This window comes from Microtus oregoni, unplaced genomic scaffold (genome assembly GCF_018167655.1).
Source record: "Microtus oregoni isolate MIOR12 unplaced genomic scaffold, Mior012 000016F_ref0000370, whole genome shotgun sequence".
Classification (NCBI taxonomy): Eukaryota; Metazoa; Chordata; class Mammalia; order Rodentia; family Cricetidae; genus Microtus; species Microtus oregoni.
Genome location: NW_024543075.1, coordinates 35,572,213 through 35,598,879, shown reverse-complemented (window position 1 = coordinate 35,598,879; position 26,667 = coordinate 35,572,213). Strand labels below are relative to the sequence as shown.

Below are 26,667 nucleotides of genomic sequence, written 5' to 3'. Positions count from 1 at the left end.
GGAAGGAAGGAAGGAAGGAAGGAAAATTCAATAAACAGTAATGTCAATGGCCACCCATCCCTTGGACTAAAGCAATTTGCACTTTACCTACCCAGTTTTCTGTCACATAGACTAATGTCTAAGGGGCCAAAACCCACATTTCCCTGATCTTTTGATCTCTTCTTGTTTTTTTTTTTATATGTAACCAGGGTCTCATGTAGCCCAGGCTGGCCTCAAGTTTGTTATGTAGCTAAGGATGATCTTGAATTACCGATCAGTCCGCCTCTATCCCCTAAGTGCTGAGATGACAGACATACACCACCATGCCTGCTTTTGCAGCATTGGAGATGGAAGGCAGGGCTTTGTGCATGCTGGGCAAGTACCCTGATGACGGAAATGTACCAGGTAAGTTTCCAAAAAGAACGAGGATGCTAGAGGGTGGGGAGAGGAAAATGGCCATGGTCAAATGTTTTTCTTACCGAGACAATTATGACCGTCATGAGCCAACCTGAAGCCATCGAAACAGGTGCAGCGATAGTTGCCCGGAATGTTTAAGCAGTCGTGGGCACAGCCTCCATTTAGCTCACTGTCACACTCATCCACGTCTGGAAAGTAAAGGAGAGTCGATCCAGTAGTTACTGTTTCTTTAGGAGACGTATGTATGCATTTACCTGGTAGCCAGCCACCCCACTTCTTAGAATCCACCCAGATAGAAAAATAAACAAGCGCTACTCATTAATTGCTGTATTATTTCAAATTACAAAATACTAGAAGCAACCTAAAAGTTTGTATTTAGGACAGCAATTTAATGGCTGGGGTGTGTGCTGACTGCCTTGTGTTAACTGACACACAAGCTAGAGTCATCTAGAAGGAGGGAATCTTTTTTTTTTTTTTTTGGAGTCTTCAAGACAGGGTTTCTCCGTGGCTTTTGGGTCCTGTCCTGGAACTAGCTCTTGTAGACCAGGCTGGCCTCGAACTCACAGAGATCTGCCTGCCTCTGCCTCCCAAGTGCTGGGATTAAAGGCGTGTGCCATCACCGCCCGGCTGAAGGAGGGAATCTTAATTGAGAAAAATGCTTCTATAAGATCAGCTGCAAGGCATTTTCTTAGTTAGTTATTGATGGGTGAGGGCCCAGCCTATTGTGGGCAGTGCCAGTGCTGGGCAGTTGGTCCTGGGTTCTATACGAAAGCATGCCGAGCAAGCCATGAAGAGCAAGCCATAAGCAGCACCCCTCCATGGCCTTGGTATCAGCTCCAGACTCCAGGTTCCTGCCCTGTTTGAATTCCTGTCCTGACTTCCTTCAGTGATGGACTATGATATGGAAATGTAAGTCAAATAAGCCCTTTCCTCCCCAAAGAGCTTTGGTCATGGTGTCCATCACAGCAACAGAAACCCTAAGTCATGGTACATCCACTCGATGTATTCTATGTAGCTCTAAAAGAGAATGAAGATGGTTGCTATGAAATGATTTGAAATAATTAATATACTGTTAAATGAAAAAATCAAAATGCAAAAGAGTGCCTAGAATATGTTAAATTCAACACATAAAAAAACAAACATGCATACAGAATTTCAACATGAATAAAGTTTATGTGGGAATAAAGAGTCTCAGAAGAGCTAACGCCATTCAGAAACATCCAGAGGAACTTACTATAAAGCTGTCCTTAGAACAGCAGCCTGAGGATAAGGAGATCATGGAACAGAACTAAGGGTACAAAAATGAGACCAGAGACCCACGGGCAGACATGCAGAAAATGACAGACCTGAGAACACTCAGCCCTAAGCAGGAGATCTCCATCAAATCCCTCCCCTCAGGGGTTGGGGAACCCTGCAGCAGAGGAGGCAGAAAGAGACAGAGAGGACAGAAGACACCAAGCAGACAAGGCTCTCTAAATCAACAGGACCAACACACATATGATCTCACAGAGACTTAGATGGGTCTGCACCACATGGGGTCCTAGCGGTAAAAGGCCATCCCTAATTTCCCATCCCTAATCCTGAATAACCTCCAATTGATAACCACTTGCAAATGAAACTTTTAGTTTGCTCAAGGGAATCTCATGGGGGAAACAAACTCCTCTTAAGGGTAGGCTGGATGCCTAGCAGTAGATGTCAACAGGAAAGGAACTCAATGGCACCTTTGGGGTTCCTTGTCTCATATTCCATCCCCTTCCTCTCTCTCTCCCCTCTCACCTTAAAGGTCCTTTGAGTATATACTATGGCTTCCAGTTTTGTGTTTTTATGGGATTCCTGAGTGTGTAAATGAGTGTATCTCTGCATCTGTATCTGTTTCTTGTGCCTTCTCCTGGGCTCTTTTCCTTCTGATTGTTCTGTCCTAGCCCAATGTGTTCATTTTTATTTTATTTTACTATTATCCTTTAAGAAGCCTATTTGTTTTCTAATGAGAGATAGAAAGGGAGTGAATTCAGATGGGAGGAGAGGTGGGGAGGAACTGGGAGGAGTAGAGGGAGGGGACACTGTAATTAGGATATATTATGTGAGAAAAAATCCATTTTCAATAAAAGAGAGAGAAAAAGAGAGGTCACAAGCTTGAAGCCAGTGCAGGCTGTATGATGAGTTTGGGGACAGCCTGGATCACATAGCAAGACTCTGTCTCAAGAACAAAGCCCATGGCAGATCTGTAGCACAGACTACTTATTCTCTGCTTTTTAAAAAGAAATGAAATATGGATACAGACTACAGAAAGAACTGCTTCAAAAGCAGCACCAAGAGCACGAATCTAAACACAAGGAGTTCATCTATATGAAGCATCCAGGAAAGGAGCTAGAAATAGGTTGCTAGTTAGCGGCTGCTGAGACCAGGAAGGTATCAGGAGTAGATCACTGGTTAGCTGTTGCTGGGGGAGGGCTGGGAATGAAGTGTGCATGGTAAATCTTACTGAGAGAGTACAATGTTTGAAAACTCTGGATGTGTGGCTATACAACTCAGACAATTTATTACAAACCTTTGATTTGTATATAAAAATCGGTGAAATTTATGGTATATGCATGATGCATCTGAAAAGCTGTTAATAAAAAGAAAATAGGCATCTGGGCAGCAGTGGTGCACACCCTTAGTTCTAGCTCTTGGGAAGCAGAGGCAGACGGATCTCTATGAGTTCGAGCCTAGCCTGGTCTACAGAGCAAGTTCCAGGACAGTCAAGGCTACACAGAAAATCCATCTCAGAAAAAAAGAAAAGGAAGGAAGGAAGGAAAGGAAGAAGGCATCTATTTGTTTATTCGTACAAAAGACAAAGGAAGAATAAACAGGATACCACAGATAAGAGGGAAAGGGGTAGAAAGGGGAGTCACGGGGCAGGGTGAAGGGAACAAGAAGACACAACACCTGTTTGAGGACTAATTTGGCACAGCCTTGATTCTCAGAAATGCAATGACATTCCGTTTATGTTCATAATACAAACAAGTAACCAGGAGGGGTAGGGGTCAGGTGGGACGTAATGGATAAGTGAGACACACAAAGAAACAAACTAAATATATTGTGAATTAAAACACAAGGAAGGGGGCTGGAGAGATGGCTCAGAGGTTAAGAGCATTGCCTGCTCTTCCAAAGGTCCTGAGTTCAATTCCCAGCAACCACATGGTGGCTCACAACCATCTGTAATGGGGTCTGGTGCCCTCTTCTGGCCTGCAGGCATACACACAGACAGAATATTGTATACATAATAAATAAATAAATATTAAAAAAAAATAAAAATAAAAAAATAAAACACAAGGAAGACTCATCGGTAAAGTACTAACCCCTCTTCCCCATTCTCCATCCACGCCCTCACCCCATGTCTAGGCTGAGCAAGGTGCCTCTCCATAGAGAATGGGCTCCCCAAAGTCAGTTCATGCCTGAGAGTTAGATCCTGGTACCACTGCCAGGGGCCCCCTCTACTGCCCAGCCACACCATTGCCACCTGCAGGGTAGGGCTGGCTTCTTACTGTGGGAAGAAAAACCTGCTAGTGAAGAAGGCTGAAGTGACAACAGAATTCAAAATGTCAGCGCTACCCACAGTTTTTAATATATATGCATAAGAACAAGAACAAAGAATAAATAAGTCAGACAAGGTAATACACACCTGTAATCCCAGCACTCAGGAGGCAGACAAGTGGATCTCTGTAAGCTTGAGGCCAGCCTGGTCTACACAGCAAGTTCCAGGACAGCTGAGACGATATACTAGAGAGACCCTGTCTCAGAAAAACAAACAACAGCAAACATGAATAAACAGCATACATGCCTGGACATGCTAACTGTGTGCACAGAGGAGCCCTCGGAACAATGGCAGCTCTGGGGTCTGTATACTCTGACCCTTTTCCACCAAAGGAACCAGAGCTCACTGTGGGAAGGGTTTGGTGCCAGGGCAAGCAGAAAACATAGGACAGTGTGGAGGAGCTTACAATAAAAAATATTAAAAAAAAAACAGGATGTGAAAAATGACATAGGCAATAGCGAAAAGGAGCTTCCAACAGCTGGAGCCGGAACAATCTGAAAATAAATAATGTTATAAAACCAATGAAGGAATGGACGGGCGAGCAAGGGGCAGATCTTCCTTAAAGAACCCAGTTTGGAGATGCATAAGGGGGCTCAGTGAGAAGTCTCAAGGAGGTGCACACCAGTGATACCTGCTACAGACAAGATCCACAGTCAGCACACCACAGTGATACCTGCTACAGACAGACAGGATCCACAGTCAGAGGCTAACATCAGTGAACAAAGACTTGAGGGACAAGAAGGATCCTGGCTCCCCCAAATATGCGTCCACTATAAATGGGGGGGGGGATAGTAACTTTGCAGTAGAGAAGCCAGTAGACACCATTTTTTTGTTTTGTTTTTGTTTGTCAAGACAGTGTTTCTCTGCATAGCCCTGGCTGTCTTGGAATTCACTCTGTAGATGAGGTTGGCCTTGAACTCATGAGAGCCACTCACTTTTGCCTTCTGAGGGCTGCAATTAAAGGCATGCACCACATGCCCGGCTCACCAGACACCATGTGATGTGTCTTAAACCAGGTGATGATTGGCATCATCTGAATGGCACATAGTGACATATATCGCTGCTGTGGTTTCCTGGAAAGGTCCCTGTGACAGCCTTCCTGCAATGCTACCAAGTCATATCACGAGAAGACATGATACGTTCTCTTCTGACTGGTTTTAAATTCAGTGTATAGCCAAGGCTAAACTCAAAATCATGGCAATCCTCCTGTCTCAGCCACCATGTCTAGCTCTATCAATTCTTTGCCTCTTCATACAAGGCAAATGAACAAAACAGTGTTCATCAGAAGGAGAGGCGGCTCAGCAGTTAGGAGCACTTGCAGCTCTTGCAAAGGACCCTGGTTCAGTTCTCAGCACCCACATCAGGCAGCTCCAAGCCTCCACGGGCACATGCATATGTGTAGCATACGTACATATCAAATAAATCTTTTTAAAGTATTGATGTCATGGCTGGAGATGCTGGCCTAACATGAATGAGACTCTGATTTCAACCTTCAATATTACATAAACCAGGGGAAGTGTCCGATGCCTGTAATCCCAGCCCTTGGGAGGTGGAAGCAGGATGATCGGGAATTTGAGGGCATCATCTCCTCAGCTACACAGAAAGTTTGAGGCCAGACTGAGCTACAAAAGACCCTATCCCAAAAAAAGTTTCTATGTGAGACAAAGAGAGAGTGAGAGCTGGAGAAACACAAGAGGAACAGATGCTGACTCTGTGGGTTGGGACCAGGAACTGGATTCTGGAGCAGTAACAGCATCGGGGAGAATCTGATGACGTTTGAGTGATGTTTACAGTTTGGTTTTTAAATGACATCGTGCCATTGCTAATTTCCTGGTTTGGGTGACTGTACTGTGTTTTGGTAAGCTGACAGCATTGGGGTAAGATGAGTGAAAAATATCCATGAGCTTTGCATGGTTTCATAACCTTTCTGGTCTAAAAGTATTTCTAAATGCAAAGTCTCTTTAAAAGAAAAAAAACCACAAGTTTTAGAAAAGTAAAAGAAAAATAGTCTAATCTCCAAGAACACCTGCTCTCACATACACATACCTACATACAGATACAAGCAAACACATAATTAAAAATATAAATCAATAGAGGGCTGGAGAGATGGCTCAGTGGTTAAGAGCACTGACTGCTCTCCCAGAGGTCCTGGGTTCAAGTCCAGAACCCACATGGTGACTCAGGCCTCTCTAAAACTGTAATCCTATAGGATCCACTATCCTCTTCTGGTATGCAGATATACATGTAGACAAAACACACAATACAGCCGGGCGGTGGTGGCGCACGCCTTTAATCCCAGCACTTGGGAGGCAGAGGCAGGAGGATCTTTGTGAGTTCGAGGCCAGCCTGGTCTACAAGAGCTAGTTCCAAGACAGGCTCCAAAGCTACAGAGAAACCCTGTCTTGAAAAACCAAAAAAGAAAAAAACAAACAAACAAACACAATACATAAAATAAGTAAATCTTATATAAATAAACAGAAAATACAGCTAGGTGTGATGGTACACACCTATAATCCCAGCACTTAGAAGGCAGAAGCAAGAGGATCAGTCTTGGTTGTATGTCTGAGGCCATGCTACACTACATGAAACCATGTCTCAAAAAACAAAAAAATTCAAAATCCAAACAAGAGCAGCAAACTCCAGAAATGAGTGTATACCACACACACCAGTTACATCTGGATGTTATATACTATCCCAACACCAAGAACTGGACTTCTCAGAGACAGGGTCATTTGAAACATCAAGACATGAATACTAAATCAAGTCATCAAATGTCAGCCAAAAAGACATGCATTAAGCTGTCTTTTCTCCTGCCTGAAGAAGTTAATGTGGTCTTCCAAGGGCTTAGACAGGACTTTCTCACTCACTATGTAGATTTTGTTTCTGCGGGCATTCAGATCAACTCCCACCAGGAGTTAAGCCCAAATTGTAAAGATTTTAAACTCTCAGTGAAAGAGGCCTCCAGTATACTCATCAAGGTTGGGTCCAGAGGCAGGAGAAGCTGCAGAGCTGAGCCCAAACACCTCTCATCAGTTTAATGGGTGTTTCTTATCCAGCCAGAGGGACAGAAAGGAGATGAGGGGGTGACTTTTGCCCACAGGCTGATTTTGTGTTCATGTGCCCCAAGTCCTCAGTGTTTCCATCCAGAAAAGGAGCCATGGAAATAAGCCAGAGTTCCCTGAAGAGAACTGCCATGGCTAGCGCTTGGCTCCCTCTTGGGAGAACACTTTCCATTCAGTATGATCTGTGGCTCAGACACTGAACTAATCCCAGTGGGCAGAGTCCAGACTTCAGGGCCCCAGGTCTAGAGCACCAAAGAGCTAAATTCTCCCTCTGCACATATTTTTCCAGAGTGAATCTGTCACTCAAATAAGGCAGTGCCTGGGTATAATTCTAAAGTCTAGTAGGTCCCAATCAATCAGCCCAAAACCACAGACAGGATGGATCCTCCAAAGACAGCAGAAGGCAGGACTCCAGTCCTTGGTCTCCAGGGAAGTAGAACCAAAAGATAGCAAAGCATCGCATATCCTTTTCCAGAAGCTACACCAAAGAACATTTTGGAGCCAGATAAAACTGTAATCAACTCTGGGGAGGAACTAATGCCCCAACCCTTTGAGGATCTGAAAATCGTCTCCAAGAGCAGGTGGCAGTACCCTAGGTAGAAGTCCTCATTTAACCAACTGTGAGCTACAAGAACTAAGGAGGGGCAGCCTCCCTGCCGCCCACTTACCCAGGGCCCTGAGACACTTACCATCACACTGCCTGCCCTCCCCTTTGTAGCCAGGCTTGCAAGAGCACTTATAGGACGTGGGTGTGTTCTGACACAGCGCATCAACATGGCAGTCATCTAGCCGTTGAGCGCACTCGTCCACATCTGCAAAGGAACACAGCGAGCACTTGGTATGGTTTCCAAGCTGTGAGCGATCTGGCTCTAGTATCACCTCCCACCAGCCCGCCCACTCTACTCCTCCAAAGCCCATACTGCCAGGGCACCCTAGGATAAACCACACCAAGTCCAGGTCCATTTCCAAATGCCCTGTTCTGAGAGGAATCACCCAAGCATCCCTTACAGGCCTCCGAGATTCACTTCAGATCTGCCTCCTCTTGGAAGTGAGCCCTGATCCCCTAAAGTCGGGTAGACGTCCGGACCACGTGCTCCCATATATTTAGCTCATTCCTAGCAGAGAGTATGCAGGGTTGTCACTGTCCGCTCTCACCTGTCTCTCCACAGCGCCCTTACAACGGAGCCAGGTCCTTAATGCCAAGCCAGCACCGCGCATGCGCCTGGCACATGAGTATATCATAGACTGCCTGCTAGAGCAGAGGAGCAAGGAGCAGGGTTGGCCAGAAAGTTCCAGAAGACTGCCAAGACAGCTGTCCCTCAGCCTTCTCCGAGTTTGGGATGTAGGTGGGGGTAAAAGTTGGCCCAGTCTCTGGGCAAACAGTATCTCTCAGGCTGTGCAATGTAGGAATGATGTTCCAGAGATCCAACCCCAACCCTGCCGGTCCTCTCAACCCACCAAAGCCAAAGCATTTCCGGGGTCGACACCGCTCCGGGATATGAAGATAAAAACGAAAGTTTTGAAAGTACTTAAGTCCGATTAGAGCAGACTTTCCTACTGGTTTGGAGCGTGGCTGCTCCAAACCTGGAGGCTTAGAACAGTTCCGGTCTTGGGACAGCAGCTATTCGGTGCTCACAGAACTCTCTGCAACTCATCCTGGAGTTGGCAGAACTTAACAGCCCCAAAGGAGAAAAATGAGCAAAACTGCCAGGAGCCCGACCTCAGTTTCCCTTATTTACACAAGGGGGAATGAGACGCCAGGCTCCAGTCCCTGCTACTGCACTCAGCCCCTGACAATCTGGCGAGCAAGCACTCTCAGGAAACTCTGAAAACGACAGGTACAAGAAGCAGAAGTCAACAGCCCAGATCAGGAGCCTCCTCGACGGTGAGGACGGAGGGTGAGGGCTCCCAGGGGCTGGGGACCACGCAAGGGGACCCGGGGGACCCTGCCCTACGACCTGCCAGGTGCGCCCCGCGCCTGCTCACTCACCCTCCAGCGGCCGGTCAGCGCGGCCCCGGACGGCGGCGACCAGCAGCGGAGGCGGCAGCAGCAACAGCAGCAGCAGCGCTCGGGCCGCCCCAGGCCGACCGCGGCCCGCGACCCCCATGGCAGCCGCAGCGCGCGGAGCGGCGGCCGAGGCGCAGGGAGGCGTGTGCGGGCTCCCGGCCTCCGCGCCCACCGACACCCCTTGGCCCCGCCCGCCCCCGAGCCCCGGCCTCAGTTTCACACGGTCCTCGGTGCCGCCCCGCCCGCCTGGCCCCTCCCCGGCCCGGGGCGGAGGGGGCGCGGCCGCGGTCGCCCGAGCCGCTGTCAGCAGCGCCCCGCGCGCGCCCTGAGCCTCAGCTCCTCTCGGGAGCGCCCTCCAACTTGACCGGGTCCTTCCAGCCTGAAATAGTCACAGGACGCCCAGAAAGTGTCCCCGCTGAGTCCCAAAACAACGGGACAATGGACCCCAGGCCCAGCACCCCTCCAACAACATCTTTTTGGGGTTCCACAAACCCTGTCGGGAGAATTCAGGACAAGGTATCTTAGTGGGGCGGTGAGTCCAGCTGCTTTGCCCAGTCCAACACACTCCGCTGCGCCTGGCTATAGCCAAGGCTCTCTGATACCTCAGCTGATGGCACCGTGAGAACCCCGTCTATCTGTGTGTGTCTGTCTTGTCTTCTCTCTCTCTGTCTCTCTCTGTTTCTCTCTCTGAGTCTCTCTCTCTGAGTCTCTCTCTCTGAGTCTCTCTCTCTCTCTCTGTCTCTCTCTCTCTCTCTGTCTCTCTCTCTCTCTCTCTCTCTCTCTCTCTCTCTCTCTGTCTCTCTCTTTGAATGTTCTTCTCCGAATGTTAAGTGTATCTCAACAGCAAGGAGGTGAAAGAAAAAAGGATCCAGGGGTCAAGGGTGGGCCACCACAGGCAGTAGAACACCCAGCTTTGTCCAGGACATAGGTGGCATCTATGACCACAGGAACCTTAAAACATCAGATTTGGAGAGCTGCAGACAGAAGCAATGCCTACCTCCCACCTGTTCCTCCCAGCCAGGCCTTCCCATCTTTTTCCAGTCAGCAACATTCCAGGAACAAATACTTAACCCCTAGTTCTCAACAGACCCCCTTGGGATTCAAATGACCCTTTCATAAGGATTGCCTAAAAACATCAGAAAATGCAGCTATTTACATTACGATTCATAACAGTAGCAAAGTTACAGTTATGAAATAGTAAAGAAAATAATTTTATGGTTGGGGTCACCACAACATAAGGAGCTGTATTAAAGGGCTGCAGCATTAGGAAGGTTGAGAACCACTGTCCTAGATGAAACAGATGGCCCCAGGCAGAGATGTGAATGTTCTTCTCTGGGTTTCTCTGATGGTATTTACTCCATTTTCTCCTGTGAATGTTTGCATGCACCGAGTGTATGTGGACATATGTCTAAATACACTTACTGCACATGTATATTTACACACACTAATTCCTTGGTAGAAAAAAAAAAAACTCATCAGAAGCCCCCACCTAGCTCAAACACAAGAGCACACAGGTCTCCTCAGGGCTCTGGCTATTACCTACAGCCCCCCCCCCCCCCCTTAGCTCTAGGACTGCTTCCCTGCCCTGGTGTCAGCTCAGGGCCCAGGCTCAGCCTGTCTCTTTGGGCGGGATTTTACATATTCTCCTGCTGCTGGACAGAGACGCTGAGAAAAGAATCGCGTTTTCCTTTAACCTTTCCTCTCCAGTTCAGGCTGTCAGGTTCCATCCCTTCCTCAGTCTCTGGCTCCTCCCTCCCATTCCTTTTGTATTTGGTGCTGAGACACTGACTAGCCCTAGTTTGAAGGGTGGTGTTTTGTTTTGTTTTGTTTTTAACACATTTGTAAATCTTCACTTAGTGCAACTTTCCTTTCAGCCTTTGTCTCCTCGTCTTTAGTGGTAGCCATAAATTACTGCCTTCTTTTCTCCGGACGCCTCAGGCTTCATTGCTTTTGAAACGATCAAAGTTATTTCTTCTGAAAATCCCACTCAGAACTTCCCATTGTGTGGCACAGCTCTCTGCAGCTCCGGTCAAAGCACACCAACACACAAGGCTACCCATTAAACTCCTCGGAGCTCATTGCTCTCTCCGTATGTGTTTCATCTCTTTAGAACTATCTTTGTCCACTCATTGATCAAGCTGTTTTATTTCTTGTTTCACTTTTTTTTTTTTTTTTTTTTAGTTCTTTGGCCATTTTAGAGGTTGAGCTTCTGACGTAGAGCTAAGCAAAGATTCTTCCCGTTCTATAAGCTGCGTCCTCACTCGGTTAACTGTTTCCCTTGCTTTTACTCTCAGGAGTCCCATGTGCTGTATGTTAATAATGTAACACTTCTCATCCTTGGTTTCTAAGTGTGTAGATTTAGCTTTGCAGGGCTGTGGTAGCTGTAGACACCACCAGCTCTAAGCTTGGTCCCGGAGTTTACTTTGTTCTGTAATGAGTTATTAGCAACATTTAGTGCAGACATCGAGGGAAGGCTCCATGCTGCCCACATCCAGGTTCCCTTTCTTCTGAGGTTTCCACAGCCTCTGGATCAGACAGTGTGGGCCCCACAGTCCTGTACATTCATCCCAAGGTGTATGCAAGTGCCAGGCAAATGACAGAGCCCACAAGTGACGATCTCGTCCGGGTGTCTCAGACATCCATATCTGTGCACTCCTATTCCACCAGACTTCACTGACAAAGCACAAATCTGGCCAAGTGTCATGGTGTCCTCCTGTAATCCCAGTACTCAGGGAGATGAGGCGACAGGATTGTGGTTTTGCAACCAGCCTGGGTTTCATAATGATAGCCTATCTAAAACAAAACAAAACCCCCAGTTGTTGAAGATGAAATTATTAGCGATTCCAAGATGACCAGAACAAGGTGTAACACCAAACATGGGGTCTTTCTGCCTGACTCCCCAGGATGGACTCTTAGACCAGTTCACATGAGTGCACACTCAGGTTCTATACTCTGACTTTAACATGTATATAGACACACACAGAGATACATGTATATGTGTGTATATAATATATTATATTAATTATAAATATTAATCATAGGCTTTCATGAGACAACACAAAAAGAAAAGGCCAAGACTTCTAAATAGCAAAAGAGCAACATGCACAAAACGGGTCTCAGGAGAGAAGTGATGACGACCTGCCCGCACAGAAGAAGCAGAAAGGCTCTGAGAGTTCCTGTACCCACTGGAAAAGCAGCCACCCGGAGCTGCAGCGGAGAAGCTAGCGAACCTTTATACAGCGCACCAGAGCAGGGGAGACACCTTCAAATTCTTCCTTTTTATACCAAAACTCAATGATACTATGCACAAAAAAGCAAGTCATATCAGTGGCACTGATGACCATTAATTAAAAATCCTTAATAAAAATTCACAACCAGGGGCAAGAGAGATTGTTCAGTGGTTAAGAGCACTTTCTATTCTTGAAGAGGATTCAGTTACAAGTACACACATTAGGCAGCTCACAACTGTCTGTGACTTCAGTTCCAGAGAAACTGGCCACCTTCTTCTGGCTTCCTCTGGCACCTGCAAGCATACATACATATGCTCAGACACACATACACACACACACACACACACACATGTGCACACACACACACAGGCACACACACAAAATAAAAATAATAAATCTTTTTTTTTAAAGCAACCATCCAGTCATGGTGGCACTTACCTTTAATCCCAGGCAAGCAAGTCTCTGTGGGTTGAAGGCCAACCTGGTCTACACAGAAAGTTCTAGGCTAGACCCTGTAAAAAAGTAAGACCCTACAGGGGAAAAAAAAGCACCCAGAATTCAGCACCAAATCAGGTATATTGCTACACTCCTGTAATCCCAGCCCTGGGGAAGAAGAAGTGGGAGGATCAGAAGGACACCTCTGACTCTCTGGTCACATAGTAAGCTTGAGACCAGGCTAGACCACCTCAAAAACCAGAGGAGATCCAGCATCATATTAGGTGGCATATCTCAGGGTGCAAGGATGATTCACTATTATGAAATGTGCCTATGAAATCATGACACATAGAAAGGTTTCGGTGGAAAACTACAGAATCCTCTCCATAGATTAAAAAATAATAATAAAAGAATGAGAAATAATATTCAGTACCTGGAAATAAGCCAAGCAGATAATATTCAAGGCCTGTGTGAAGAAACTTTCTAAACCATAACCCCAATAGAACATGTTCTTAGACACAAATGCTCGGTATCACAAAGATGACGGTCCTCTATAACTTACCATTTGTTGTTAGTTCACCCCCCAGAGATGGAGCCAGGGCCATGTGTATGGGTCGGTCCTCAGTCCTAGGTAGCGGTATCCGTTAACTTGGTACATTATGCCTGCAAACCATCATGTGCTGTCTCACTAAGCCAGCTCTGCAAGTGATGTTGTCCTCCCCCAGTTCAGACCTACACATTTGTCTCAAAGTGTCCCCTAGGGTCCCTCATCCCAAGAGTAAAATCACTGTGCCCTTGGGAACAGCTAGAAGGTGAACCATCTTCAACAGAGGTTCCGTGGTTTATCCCACAATCTAAAGGCTCCTGTTTTTTTGGAAGCTCAGCTGAAAGCTCAGTCAGGAACACTGACTGCCTCAACTTTCCCAGGTGGCAAGTCGAGCGCCCAATTTGCTGGATGTCTTGAGCATTCGATTTGATGATATCCTTGCTTCCCAATTGATTTTTGCTAAATGTTTTGACTTCCCAATTTGATGGTATCTATGTATCTGTCATCTATCTATCTATCTATCTATTTATCTATACTTTGCTATTTATTCTTTTACTTTAGCTTGCTGTATGCTTAATAAATTCAGTCATTCAAAGCTACCTATGGCTATCCTAGGTCATTCTCTGGACCACATATAACAAAACATAAATGATATGACACCCATAAAGCAGAGCATTATGGCCTAATGAGAAGGCTGAGAGCAGCAGCAGCCAGGTCTGTCTGGTGCCCTGAGCTCCACCCTGAGATGCACAGCACAATGGAAAGAGAGGACCAGCTCCCACAGGTCGGCCTCACATGCACACTGCAGCACATGTGCCCTCCAGATCAATAATTAAAGATAAGAAACATGAAAGGCGGCTGGGTGGTGGTGGCGCATGCCTTTAATCCCAGCACTTGGGAGGCAGAGACAGGCAGATCTCTGGGAGTTCGAGACCAGCCTGGTCTACAAGTGCTAGTTCCAGGACGGGCTCCAAAGCCACAGAGAAACCCTGTCTCAAAAAAAAAAAAAAAAAAAAAAAAACCAAAAAAGAAAAGAAAAAGAAACATGAAAAGCATAGAGCATTAGACAGTTGTGCAAATGGAAAGAGAAACTTTCTGGGTTCCAATATGGAGAGCTTGCGTGTCCATAAATGGAAAAGATACAGAAGGAGGTGGGAGAAAAGCCTGTGTTTGTACTTGCTTGCCCATATCTGCATGAAGACTCAAGGAAGACCTGTGAGATGTAAAGAAGGCAATTAGCAGAGATGCAGGGGGCGGGGCTGGGGAAATGACCTGCAAGGATAGAAGGAACTGGCTGATCATCTTTCTACACTTCTCAGTTGTTGACTATATTAACATAAAAGCAGAAGGAAATTTAACTGACGCAGCCCCCACAAGGCCACTATCTGTGAGGGTGCAGGACTTTGTGGCAATGCAGCAGTTTTGGGGTCACCCATCTTTTTGTAAGCAATCTCTTATCCGTGTTCCTGAAGTAACCCCAGTAAACTCATTGGTACACACAAAGGTAAAATAAAGAGGAGGAGGAGGAGGAGGAGAAGGGGCAGGGAGGCCAGAACTGGTGGTGTTTTCAGTCCATAAGCCCCGAAGCAACTTGGGGTGGAGTGGGGCCCTGCTCCCAGCCCAAGAGTCACAGTGCTTTTCCCAGCAAACTTTTCTTTTTAAAAAGTATTTATTTTGGGTGGGGGTTGGTGCCAGCATATGGCGGTCAGAGGGCTATTCACAGGAGTCCACTCTCCTTCCAACATGTAAGTCCTGGGAACTGAACTCAGGTCAGCCGGCTTGGTGACAGTCATCTTACCAAAGCAGCCATGATTCACTTACAGCCATAGAGTCCCATACTGACTTTCTCCTGCAGTCTTAGAATTATTGACGAAGCCGTGGTGAATTATCCTCCTGGACCAATTAAGACTGAATGGAAAATATTGCCTGCAGCTTGTGGGAAAATATTAAGCATCAAAACTCTCTTTCTCCTGGTCAGTGTGATTTTTTATGAGATAAAAATCATCACATAAGATTACTGGTAACAGAAATGGTGCAATCTTTTTTTAATTACCTCCCGGAGCCAATTAATAAGATAACAAGGAAAGGCATGAGCTGCCGTTCCTCGCAATTATCCGTCAGTCTGTGTTGCAATTTCTTTACAGGTCGCTGGCAGTGCCTTTCATTTATTAATAGGTGAATGCAAAGCCAGTTGGTCAATTGTTTATCTCAGTGTTCAAGGAAAAAGAAAATAGAGTTCACATTCTTCTTTCAGAAACTGAAACTGTGTGACGGAGAAGCAGGGTCTTCACAATTGCATACAGGTATTTATTAGAAAAGTTGCTCCCGTATCTGGGGATGTGGCTCAGTTGTTAGGGTGCTTGTCCAGGAGGCAAGAAGCTCTGGATTGCATCCCCAAGGTTGCACAAGGTCAAGCTTGCCTGTAATCCCACCACTAGGTAGGCAGAGGCAGGGAGCTCAAGGTCATCCTCAACAAGGGTCAGTTTGAAGCTGTTAAAGACAAGGTGGGGATGGGGTGGGGTTTTGCAGGGGTTGGAGGAATGGCTAGAGGGTTAATTAAGAATGATTAGTGTTCTTTGCAGACCAGAGTTTGGTTCCCAGCACACGTTAGATGGCTCACAACCACCTTTAACTCTAGCTCCATGTGATCAGTCTCTTCTGGTGCATACACAGACGTGCTTGCACACACACACACACACACACACGCTTGCACACACACACACATAATTTAAAATAAATCCTTTTTTAAGTTGCCAAAAGACTTCTAGAGGGCCCTTATAATGCAGATTACACAGGATTCAGAGACTTCCAGAAACCCCTCACACTCTAGACTCTGCTAGACCCACCAGGACTAAGGCAGGCTGCTTCCCGAGGGAGACAGACACAGCAGCACATCTGATTGGAAGCTTGAGACACACCTGGTACTAAGAGACAGGCCGGGGAACAGGAGCCTGGAAAGCCCTCCAGCCCTCTACTTAGACCTGACTGGAAAACCAGGAGCAGAAAATGGTCAGCCTGGGGGGACTTCGGACAGACATGAGTTGTCTCGAGCTAGTCCTGAGCATATCTATTAGAGGGGCAGGAAGTAGAGCCGGAGATGCTCCCATGTGCTGAAGAGCTTGCAAGGTTGCTACCAGACTTTTAGCAAGGAGCAAGCGAGGTTCTGCAAGGAACCTAGGACAGCGACCCCAGGACACAGACTTCACTCTTCCCTCTGATGGCAAAGCTGACCTCCCACCTCCCACACACACTCAGCTTCCAGCGATCCAGACACCTCTGATGTACCAGCTCCTGGACCATGGCACCCCAATCCGTCTGGGGAGGGTGGGGGATGCAGTTCTCCAATTGGTGATCATGGAGGAGGCTCCTTTGCTACCTGGGTGGGAAGGAAGCCTTAGACACGAGCTCTCCACCAACAGCTCCTCTACCTTCCTCACCATCCCAGGAGATCCCAGCCTCCACAGTGGTGGTCAGTCTCTAGTGATGACCCGGATCCTCAAGAAAAGAGCCGAAACTGCTTTCTTCCCTCTAAAGACCCGCAGCCAGTGCAGTTTTTCTTTCTTTTTTTCTTATTGAAATTTGATCATACATTTATTTGACTCACTATGGACAGTACAGTTTTGTAATGGGTGGCTCCCAATTCCACTTCATGTGAGAGTAAAATAAAAAATGAGAAGAGGAAAAAAAATGTTGCTTCTCTTCCATTTTGCAGTCCTGACAGCAAAGACAGGTTATCAGCACTTCCCTAATGAATATGCATTGCCTCCCTACCGAAAGAGAGAAGACATTTTTAAAATGCAAATGAATTTAGGCAAAGGATGCAGACAGACCTGGATGTTAACTCTGGTCCTGTGTTCATTATCTGGGACATTTTGGGTAGGTTGCTTTAACCTCTCTGAGGCTCAGTTTCTCCAGCTATAGTCTGAGGCTAAGCGTCCTTGCCTGCAGTGAGCTGAGGCTGAGGTGGACGTGGGCTTTGGCACTGAGAAGGCTACAGTCAAAGGAATTTCCACCTCTGTGGAGCCAGGACCCGCAGAAGCCAGCCCAGCCTGCACCACCGTGGTCCTCCATCACACCGTGCCAGAGAACAGATACTTGCCCTGACCTGTTGGGAAGAAATGATTATTAATCTCCCTATGGCGCTGTGTAATTAGGAAACGTAGGGCTTGGGGAGCTAGCCAGCTCTGACCAGATCCCAGAAGGCATCTGCCCATGCGGTCTCTCGGCACAGGAAACCAAAAGGCTCTCAATGTTTAAAGCAGACAGGCGTGGTAGAGAGAACTGAATGCTTACGGGCAGAGCTGAAGGATGCAGCTGTAGGCGGGACCTCCTGGACGAGTTCCTAAAGATACCGACTTGGACTTGAACCTGCTGTGGAAGCCACCACTGCATCGGCAGCCGGACTCAGCAGGAGCCACGGGGCCTAACGCGAAGCTTGACCTCGGCCAGCCGTGTAACCTCAGTCATGTTAGGCCAGGCATGGTGGTGCATGACCTTCAATCCAAGCAGGGAGGCAGAAGCAGTAGGATCTCTAAGTCAGAGGCTAGCCTGGTCTATTCAAAAAGTTCCATGTCAGTCAGGGCTACATAGACCCTTTCTTAAAACGAAATAAAAGTTGGGGGGGGGGGGTGAACCTCTGAAGACCTAAGCCTTGTCCCAGCAACTGCTTCTCTACCCCCTCACAGTGGCTCATCAACATCCCCGCTAGGGAACAAACAAAACAGCTGGAAAGCAGCACGCCTGTACCCTTCACAACGCACATAAGTGACGTACATTTCACAGTAGCGCTGAAGTCACACCCAGAAACCGAAGTGCAAGGGAACCTGGAAATGCTGCGGTTTTGCCTCTCAAGCTCCGCAGTGCAGAAAGACATCCCTGTTCTTGAAGTCCAGGCTGAGTAGCAAGCTCTCATGGAAGCCTCGGACAATCCTGACCAATAGCTGTTTGTGCTGGAAAGACTCCAGCCCCAGTGAAAACCCTCAGCGAGCTGTGCTCTGTGGAGAGCTAGTGTCTGGTTGCTTTGCAGGCACACACCACCCCTTCTCTCTTCCTGACAACACGCAGGTTTTCACTTACCCTTGTCTTTCCCACAGTCAATTCTCTGGCAATGCTCTGCCTTTGGAAAACCACTCCAAGCATGGTCACTGGACAAACCAGCGTGTTCTGTCTTTCCAGCCACAGAAGTGGCCCAAGAACAGACATGATAACAAGATCAGAAGACTCACAGTGAGCCTTGAGAATCTTGCTGGTCCTGCTGATATTAAGCCCTTCACTCCTGCTGTGAAATCCCTGATTTCATCTTGCTATCGTGAGTGAAGTTAACCTGAGGACAAAGTCTGCGGCGAGGACAGCTCCAGTATCTCAGAGAATAGAGCCAGCCCACATCGGACCACACCCAGACTCCTGCACAGCACTGAAGATACAATAGATAGAAACCCACACATGGACAGCCGGGCCTAGGAGCTCAGGCCTGTGATGGAAGTGCTCAAAAGGCTGAGGCTGGTTGATTTCTGTGAGTTCGATGCCAGCCTGGGTTAGAGAGTGAGGCTATATTAGTCATTTCTGCTGCTGTGATAAACCCCACCACCAAGGCCACTTGCGGAAGAGAGTTTATGTGGGCTTACAGATCCAGAGGGATGAGTCCATCATGGCAGGGTAGTGTGACGGTGAGGGAAGCCATGAAAGCCAAGATAGAAGCTGACCGTTTACATCCTCAACCTCAAGCAAGCAGGAAGCAGAGACAGCAAACAGGAAGCACAAAACTGCTCCCAGTGATGTGCTTCCCCCAGGAAAGCTGGTCCTCTTAGACCTCCCAGTCAGCACCAGCCGCTGGAGACCCTATGGAGAACAGGTCATTCCAACACCATAGAAGACTCTCAGAACAAAACAACAACAAGTTGAGTGGTGGTGCACACCTCAGCATTTGGGAGGCAGAGACAGGTCGATCTCTGTGAATTTGAGGCCAGGCTGTACATAGAAAATTTCAGGCCAACTAGAGCGACACAGTGAGACCTTATCTCAAAACACAAACCAAAGCAAACACAACAAAAGACATCCCAGACCCAGGAGATAGTTCAAAAGGTAAACACACTTGCTGTGCAAACCTGATGACCTAAGTTCCATCTGACTCCCATAAATTATCCCCTGACAGCCAAGGGGACATGCATACACACACACACACACACACACACACACACACACACACAAGCTATCGGAATTAGGAAGTAGGATAATTGGAAGATTCAAAGAACTGGAAGTAGACAGATCATCTTGGGCACAGCTAAGCTAAAGTTAGGACCTGTCCTAAGATCTAGGTGACAGTGACAGGCCAGGAATATCTGGAGAAGGCACCTTCCTGGTGAGTCACTGCTCCGTGCACAGGCTGTGGTATCAAATTAAAGTTGCCAGTTCCTTTTGGCCTAGAAATAGTGGGGAAAGAGTTCTCTCCCAGGAGGGAAAGCACCACCCTGTAAGGCCTGCGAGGACCCAGACTTCTGCTCGCTCCCCATGCAAGGGGCAGTAAAGCTGATTTCTTTCATTTTGATTTTTAACAATAATGTTTTTGCTGCTCACCCCTTGAAAATATGGCCAGAGATCAGTATTTATTGAAGTGGAAAAGGCAACTGTGAACACTCACATGACATCTCACCTCAACAACCAGGCGCCCAGGGAGCCGGAAAGCTGAGTCAGCAGCTGAAAGCACTCCATGAGGGCAGGGGTAGAGTTCCCAGCACATTTATCAGGCAGCTCACAACTGACCTTAACTCCAGCTCTGGGGATCTAACACCTTCTTCCTCCTCCAAGGACACCCCTACACATGTGCACACAAACACAAACACATAAACTTTTTAAACATTTGCCAAGCCTGATAACCTGTGTTTATTCCCCAGAACTCATGGAAGGAGAGAACTGATTCCCAAAATACTGTGACACCCATCCGTGCTCCGGTCCTCACACCACACACACACACACACACACACACACACAAAATTTAAATTAGACGTGGAAGTATATGTATACATAGGAAAACGTCTGGTGGGGCCAGGCATGTGACTTGCCGATTGAGCACTGAGCCTGGGTTTGATCCCAGCACTACATGGCCACGGTGGTGAGCACCTGTAATCCTAGCACTTGGGAGTTGGAGGCAGGAGGTTCAGGAATACAAGTTATAGGGGCGGGGAGAAGAGGAAGGGAAAAAAAGAAAAGGGTGGGAGAGAGAACCAGAGGGCAAATATGTGTGCAGAAAATATGCCCTAAAATGTTTGGGGTTATCCGAGTTGCTGTCCTGTGGTAGATGTGGGGATCTTTCTTCCCCTCTAGTCCATTCGTCTGCTGTCCTTGTGTCCTCAAGTTCCCCAGCCTCAGATCATCCTCTTGTCTGGCAAGCATTCATTCCATATAGTGAGCACATTCCAAGGCCCTCCCCTCCGCCTTGCGGTAAATTTCCTGGTTCACGCTCAAGTTTGCTTCTCCTTCCTCTTCCTGCCTCTCCCTGGCACCCCACTCTCGCAGCTGTTCGCTTTGTCCTCAGTTAACCCAAATATGGAATGCTGCCCCCTCTCCTCGATCCCCTCCCCAGAGAACATCTTACCGGGGGTGCTACTGAGAGGCCACAGCTCGGCACGGTGCTGTAGCCAACTTAAAATCAGCAGGAGCGCCCCAGTGCATGTCCTGGCAGCGGCTGTTCTAGGAAGTGTCTCACTGGACGATCTTCTCTCAAAGCTACCTCTCCTTCCCGGAGACCAGTTCCCTCGCTTCTGCCCCAAGGACCCACCCTGCATCCACCGGGTCCCTGCGTGTCACCCAACTATCACATTTAAAACATTCTTTGTTTTCTTCTACACAAGTTAGCGGTCCCTGCGGGTCTTACTGAGGAGCCGAGTCCCATCCCCAGCACAGGACGGAAAACTGAACAGGGCAAAACCGAGCCCCAGGGAAAGGGAAAGTAGCCAACCACTTTATCTCTTTGGGATGGGAAGGGTCCACCAAACAGATGCTGGCTCTGGTATTTTCTAGGGCTCCCTGGCGGGTCCTCCCCTTTTTCTTACTGATCCTATTCAGGTGCTTGCCCCGTGCCCCCCTGACAGTTCTCCCCACAATATTTTCCATGATAAGAAGCTACACTCTGAGAATACAGACTTTCCACTGACTTCCCACTAATTCTCCTTCAACGCCTTGAGTCCCTGCAACCCTTTTCTCCCCCCAGGCTAAGAGGAGAGTCACTGGGACCTCTTCAGATATACAGACCACCACAGGCCCGGCATTCCATGGGCTGCTGAGTCCAACTTGGGTAGGTCAACAACGGGACTGCAAAGGAAGAGCTGACCAGTGAAATCAAGGAAGGACTATATCCCAGCTAACCAGGACGCCTCCCTGTTGGTATTACCTGCCTAGGCCCAAAAGAAGGATAGTCCTTTTTTCTATCTTGGCCAGATGTTCATTCAGTTTTTGTCTATGTTAAGAAACTCAAGAAATTGGTCATCAAAAGAACAAATAATCCAATAAAAAAATGGGCTACAGACCTAAACAGAGAACTCTCAACAGAGAAATCTAAAATGGCTGAAAGACACTTAAGAAAATGTTCAACATCCTTAGTCATCAGAGAAATGCAAATCACAACAATTCTGATATTCCATCTTACATCTGTATGAATGGCCAAGATCAAAAACACTGATGACAGCTTATGCTGGAGAGGATGTGGAGTAAAGGGAACACTTCTGCATTGCTGGTGGGGGTGCAAACTGGTACAGCTGCTTTGGATGTCAGAATGGCAATTTCTCAGAAAACTAGGAAACAACCTACCCCAAGACCTGTTACAGTGGAGAAGCGGCGGGCTACATTCCTAGCACCCGGCCACCCCAGCTCCCGCATGGCTAGCTTATGCCCAGAAATAATTACACGGAAACTGTATTCTTTTAAACACTGCTTGGCCCATTAGGTCCAGCCTCTTATTGGCTAGCTCTTACATATTGCTCTAACCCATTTCTAATAATCTGTGTAGCCCACGAGGTGGCTTACCAGGGAAGATCTTAACCTGTGTCTGTCTGGAGTGGGAGAATCATGGCGGCTCCTGACTCGGCTTCTTTCTCCCAGAATTCTGTTCTGTCTACTCTGCCTACCTAATTTTCTGTCCTATGAGGGCCAAGGCAGTTTCTTTATTAGTTAACCAATGAAAGCAACAAAGACCCAGCAATACCACTTTGGGGTATATACCCAAAGGATGCTCAAACATATCACAAGGACATTTGCTCAACTATGTTCATAGCAGCATTATTTGTCATAACTAGAAGCTGGAAACAACTTAAATGCCCCTCGGCCAAAGAATAAATAAGGAAAATGCAGTTCATTTACACAATGGAGTACTACACGGCAGAAAAAAATAATGACAGTTTGGCCGGGCAAATGGATGGATCTAGAAAACACCATATTGAGTGAGGCAACCCAGACCCAGAAAGACAAATATAATATGAACTCATTCATAAGTGGCTTTTAGACATAAAGCAAGGAAAAACCAGCCTACAATTCACAATCCCAGAGAACCTAGACAACAAAAAGGTCTCTAAGAGAGACATACACGGATCTGATCTACATGGGAAGTAGAAAAAGACAAGATCCCTTGAGTAAATTGGGAACATGGGGATCATGGGAGAGGGCAGAAGGGGAGGGGAGAGGAAGGGAGAAGAACAGAAAAAAATATATAGCTCAATAAAAATAATTAAATAAGTAAATAAGAAAAACAAAAGCAAAAGCTCAGTGATCCCCTGAATGACAGCATTACAGTGTCGTGGAAGTTGATATTCACAGTTCACTGGACGCCTCCCCAAAAAGCCCCTCCCTCACTAGCTCCGCCCTCATTAGCTCCGCCCTTTGTCAACAGCTTGGCGGCAAGTCCGTTCTCTTCCCACCTGGCCTGAGTTTTCCCATCTACAAAGCAGGGATAATAGTTGGAAGAAGCCTGTGAGTACTTAGCATTTACACGTTACCGCTCCAGCAACGTCCTAGCTTGCTTCCTGTTGCTAGGATAAATACCTGACCAAAAGCAACCTGGGTCAGAAAGGGTTTCCAGTTACAGCTATAGTCCATCAGAAAGGGAAGTCGGTGCAGGAACTCAAGGCAGGAACCTGGAAACAGGAACTAAAGCAGAGTCCGTGGAAGAACAACACTGCTTAGTGGATTTGTTTGCATGCTTTGCTTTGTTTTTTCTTTCTTTCTTTTTTTTTCCTTTGGTTTTTGAGACAGGGTTTCTCTGTGTAGCCCTGGCTGTCCTGGAACTCATTCCAGGCTGGCCTCAAAATCCTCCTGCCTCTGCCTCCTGAGTGCTGGGATTAAAGATATGGGCCACCACTGCCTAGCTTCAATTTACTTGTTTGTTTTCATTTTTCTTTGTTTGTTGTTTTTTGAGACAGGGTTTCTCTGTGAAACAGTCCTAGTTGTCCTGTAACTAGATTTATAAACCAGGTCAGCCTTGAACTCCGCGGCCCCTCTGCCTCTGCTTCCCGAGTGCTGGGTTTTAAGGCCAGCACCACCATACCCGACATGATTTGGTTTCTTATATAACCCAGGCCCACCTGTCCAGGGGCAGAACCACTCACAGTGGGCTGGCCCGCTCACATCAGTTGTTAATTAAGAAAACGTTCCATAGGTTTGCCTACAGGCCATTCTGAGGGAGGCATTTTCTCAGCGGAGATTCCCTCTTCCTAAATGACCTGAGTATGCGTCAAGCTGACAAAAACCACCAGCACAACCACATCAGTCATCGCTGTCTGCCCATCGTGCCTTCACACTGTGCCGTTGTGTACAGAGCCCAGTGCTGTGTGTTTCTGTTTCTATCCCGATCAGCAGAGCCAGCCAGGAGCTGTGCTCAACACCTACCTGACTGGATGAAGGCTTTGGCGTGAAGCAATGGGCCCTCTAAGAAACCACATGGCATCTCTCTCCTGACACCCTAGCCAGCTCCTCGATTCCCATCTTAGACTCGTCGGTTTCCTTCCTCTACTAGTTCTTTCTAAGACTTTCTAAGAAATTACCAGCTGTGCTTCAATAGAAACATAAGAGGAAAAGGCAGCCGGAGGAGAGACACCAGGGCTGACTGCTCTTGGTGAGGACAGGAACGGCTGTAAAAAGGGGAGAGGGCTTCTTGGGTTGCATCCCCAGCATGGAAAAAAGCAAAACATTTTTTTGTTTTGACAAAAAAACATTTTTTTTTGTTGAGACAGGGTTTCTCTATAGCTTTGGAGCCTGTCTGGGAACTCTCTCTGTAGTCTAGGCTGGCCTTGAACTCACTGAGATCCGCCTGCTTCTGCCTCCAAGTGCTGAGACTAAAGGCATCTGCCACCACTGTCCAGAGGTCCTGGTGTCTTATCACAGCAATAGGAAAGTAACTAAGGCACAGTATTAGACGAGGTCGTGAAGCGAAGCCCTCGTAAATGGGATGCGCATCCTTAGGACCCAAGAGAGCTTGCTTCCTTTCTCAGTTATGTGAGGACTTGACCAAAAGATGACTCATCTTTGAAGAGAATTGCACCCCCAGCAAACACCACACTGGGAACTATCTTGCTCCTGGACTAAAGTATAGGAAAGCACCTAGACCTGTATGTACCACCTGGGAAGATCACACTCTGTGGCTGAAAGGCATTCCCATGTTTTCCCAGGAGAGCCCATGGATCCTTAGTCCTCCAGCTACTCTGGCCTTGGCAATCCCCTCCCTGCGGCACCCTGCATCAGAGCTAGAGGCCTGGAGAATAGCAGTTCTCAGGGCACAGCTCCTGGGTCTCGGCAAGAGACACGGCACCTTAGACCAGGGGACAGCCAACTCTCCAGTGGCTCTGTGCGGCACGAGGTGTAATAGCGATGTCGACCCACTGTGAGTAATTCATCAGAAAAGTCAGGCCCCACATGGTCACTCAGCTGCCTTTTGCATGGCGGTGGTCCTGCAGCCTGCACATCCGAAGGGCTGGTACCTAGGAAACGGAGCTAACATACGCTAAAGGGAGAACCAATGAGGGCTTTCGAGAGCCATCAGAGGCCTGCCTGTTGCACTGGACCATGATCACATGTCCCTGCCTAGCTTGGAGGATGCGGGTTGGGGCTGGGGTGGAGGGAATATCTGTGAGGGGGTACACACAGATACAGGGAATATCTGTAAGTCCTCCCTGCATGAGACGTTAGTCATACTGTCTTGTGACAATGGAGCTGTGGCGACAATTGGAAGCACGGTGGAACATTCTCCCCGAGGTTTTGTTTCTGGTTTGTTCTGTTTTAATCATCAGGCTTGTCTTACTGCCTGGAGGGAAAGAATGTTTCCACTGCTCCATATCCCTCCAAGAACGGGCTTGGGAACACGAGTCTCTGCACCATCCTCGGGCCAGGCAGATGCTGGGCTCCATCCTAAAGGGATGTCTCCTAGAGGAAGGTGTCCAGCCTGCAGTTTGTAGGCTTCAGTACAGATTGTCGGTACCTTGAAGACCCATCTCGGAATGATACCCTACTATAGTGGGTGAACTGGACTTTAGGCTGTAAAACTGGATTTGGGGATTGATGGCATTTGTTTTGCTTTATTGCAGTGCTGAGGATTAAAGCCAGGCTCCGCATATGTTGGACATGTGCTCTGCCACTGAGCTGTGGCTCTAGCTCCTGACTTAAACAAAATAAATAAGTAACAGCTTCACTGAGACAATTCACACACGGTAGAACTCCCCACTCGGGCTGGAACTCAGCAGTCTGAGTACATTTGCAGAGTCATGCCAACTGTCAAGAGTGATTTTAGGGCGCTTTCACTATCCCGCAAAGAACCCTGTGCACAGGTTCTCAGCCTCACACAGCTCTTACTTTCTGACCCTGCAGATGTGTCTACTTTGGACATTTCCGACTAATGCAGTCACAATCCACATATTCTCTCTCCAGCTGAGTGTCGTTCACTGTGCAATGTTTAGCACACAGCGGTGTGCGCTAACGAGTGGATAAACAGCAGTTGAAGCATCCTCAGTTGACGGACGTCTGGACTGTTTCCGCCTTTGGAACACTCTGCTGTAAGCGTTCATGTCCAGCTTCTCTGTTCACATGTCTTCATTTCTCCTAGATGGACACCTCGGGGTGGCACTGCTGGGCCATTTACTAATGCTTAATGTTTAACCTTCTGATGACTGCGCCCATATACACCGAGGGCTCCCATTTCTCTGTACTCTGGCCAGGAACACATTGAGCTTTCTTTGCTCCTTCATTTTTCTTTTTCTTTCCTTTCTTTTTTTTGGGGGGGGGGGCGTTTAGGATTCAAACTCGGGGCCATAAGAATGCTAAGTACATGCTCTCCCACTGAGCAACAGTCCCTGTTAGCTGCCCTCAACTTTCAGGTTTAAGCAGTCCTGCCTCTGCTTCCCCGTAGCTGAGACTACAGGGCCATCAGGTCCTCTGGA

The 26,667-nt window shown here is 47.5% G+C and overlaps 1 protein-coding gene across 4 annotated transcripts in view; it reads right to left on the bottom strand.

Moving 5' to 3' along the window:
* Scube2 (signal peptide, CUB domain and EGF like domain containing 2) overlaps nucleotides 1–9,187 on the bottom strand; it is a 70,322-nt gene extending 61,135 nt beyond the window's left edge. For all 4 annotated transcript variants that reach the window (XM_041666742.1, XM_041666744.1, XM_041666743.1 and 1 more), the window contains exons 1-3: nucleotides 9,026–9,187; nucleotides 7,725–7,847; nucleotides 459–584 (exon numbers count right to left, since the gene is read on the bottom strand). In XM_041666742.1, the coding sequence (XP_041522676.1) occupies nucleotides 459–584; nucleotides 7,725–7,847; nucleotides 9,026–9,143 (367 nt within the window). In that variant the 5' untranslated portion in view covers nucleotides 9,144–9,187. The remainder of the gene's footprint in view (nucleotides 1–458; nucleotides 585–7,724; nucleotides 7,848–9,025) is intronic.
* Between the last annotated feature and the right edge of the window lie 17,480 nt (nucleotides 9,188–26,667).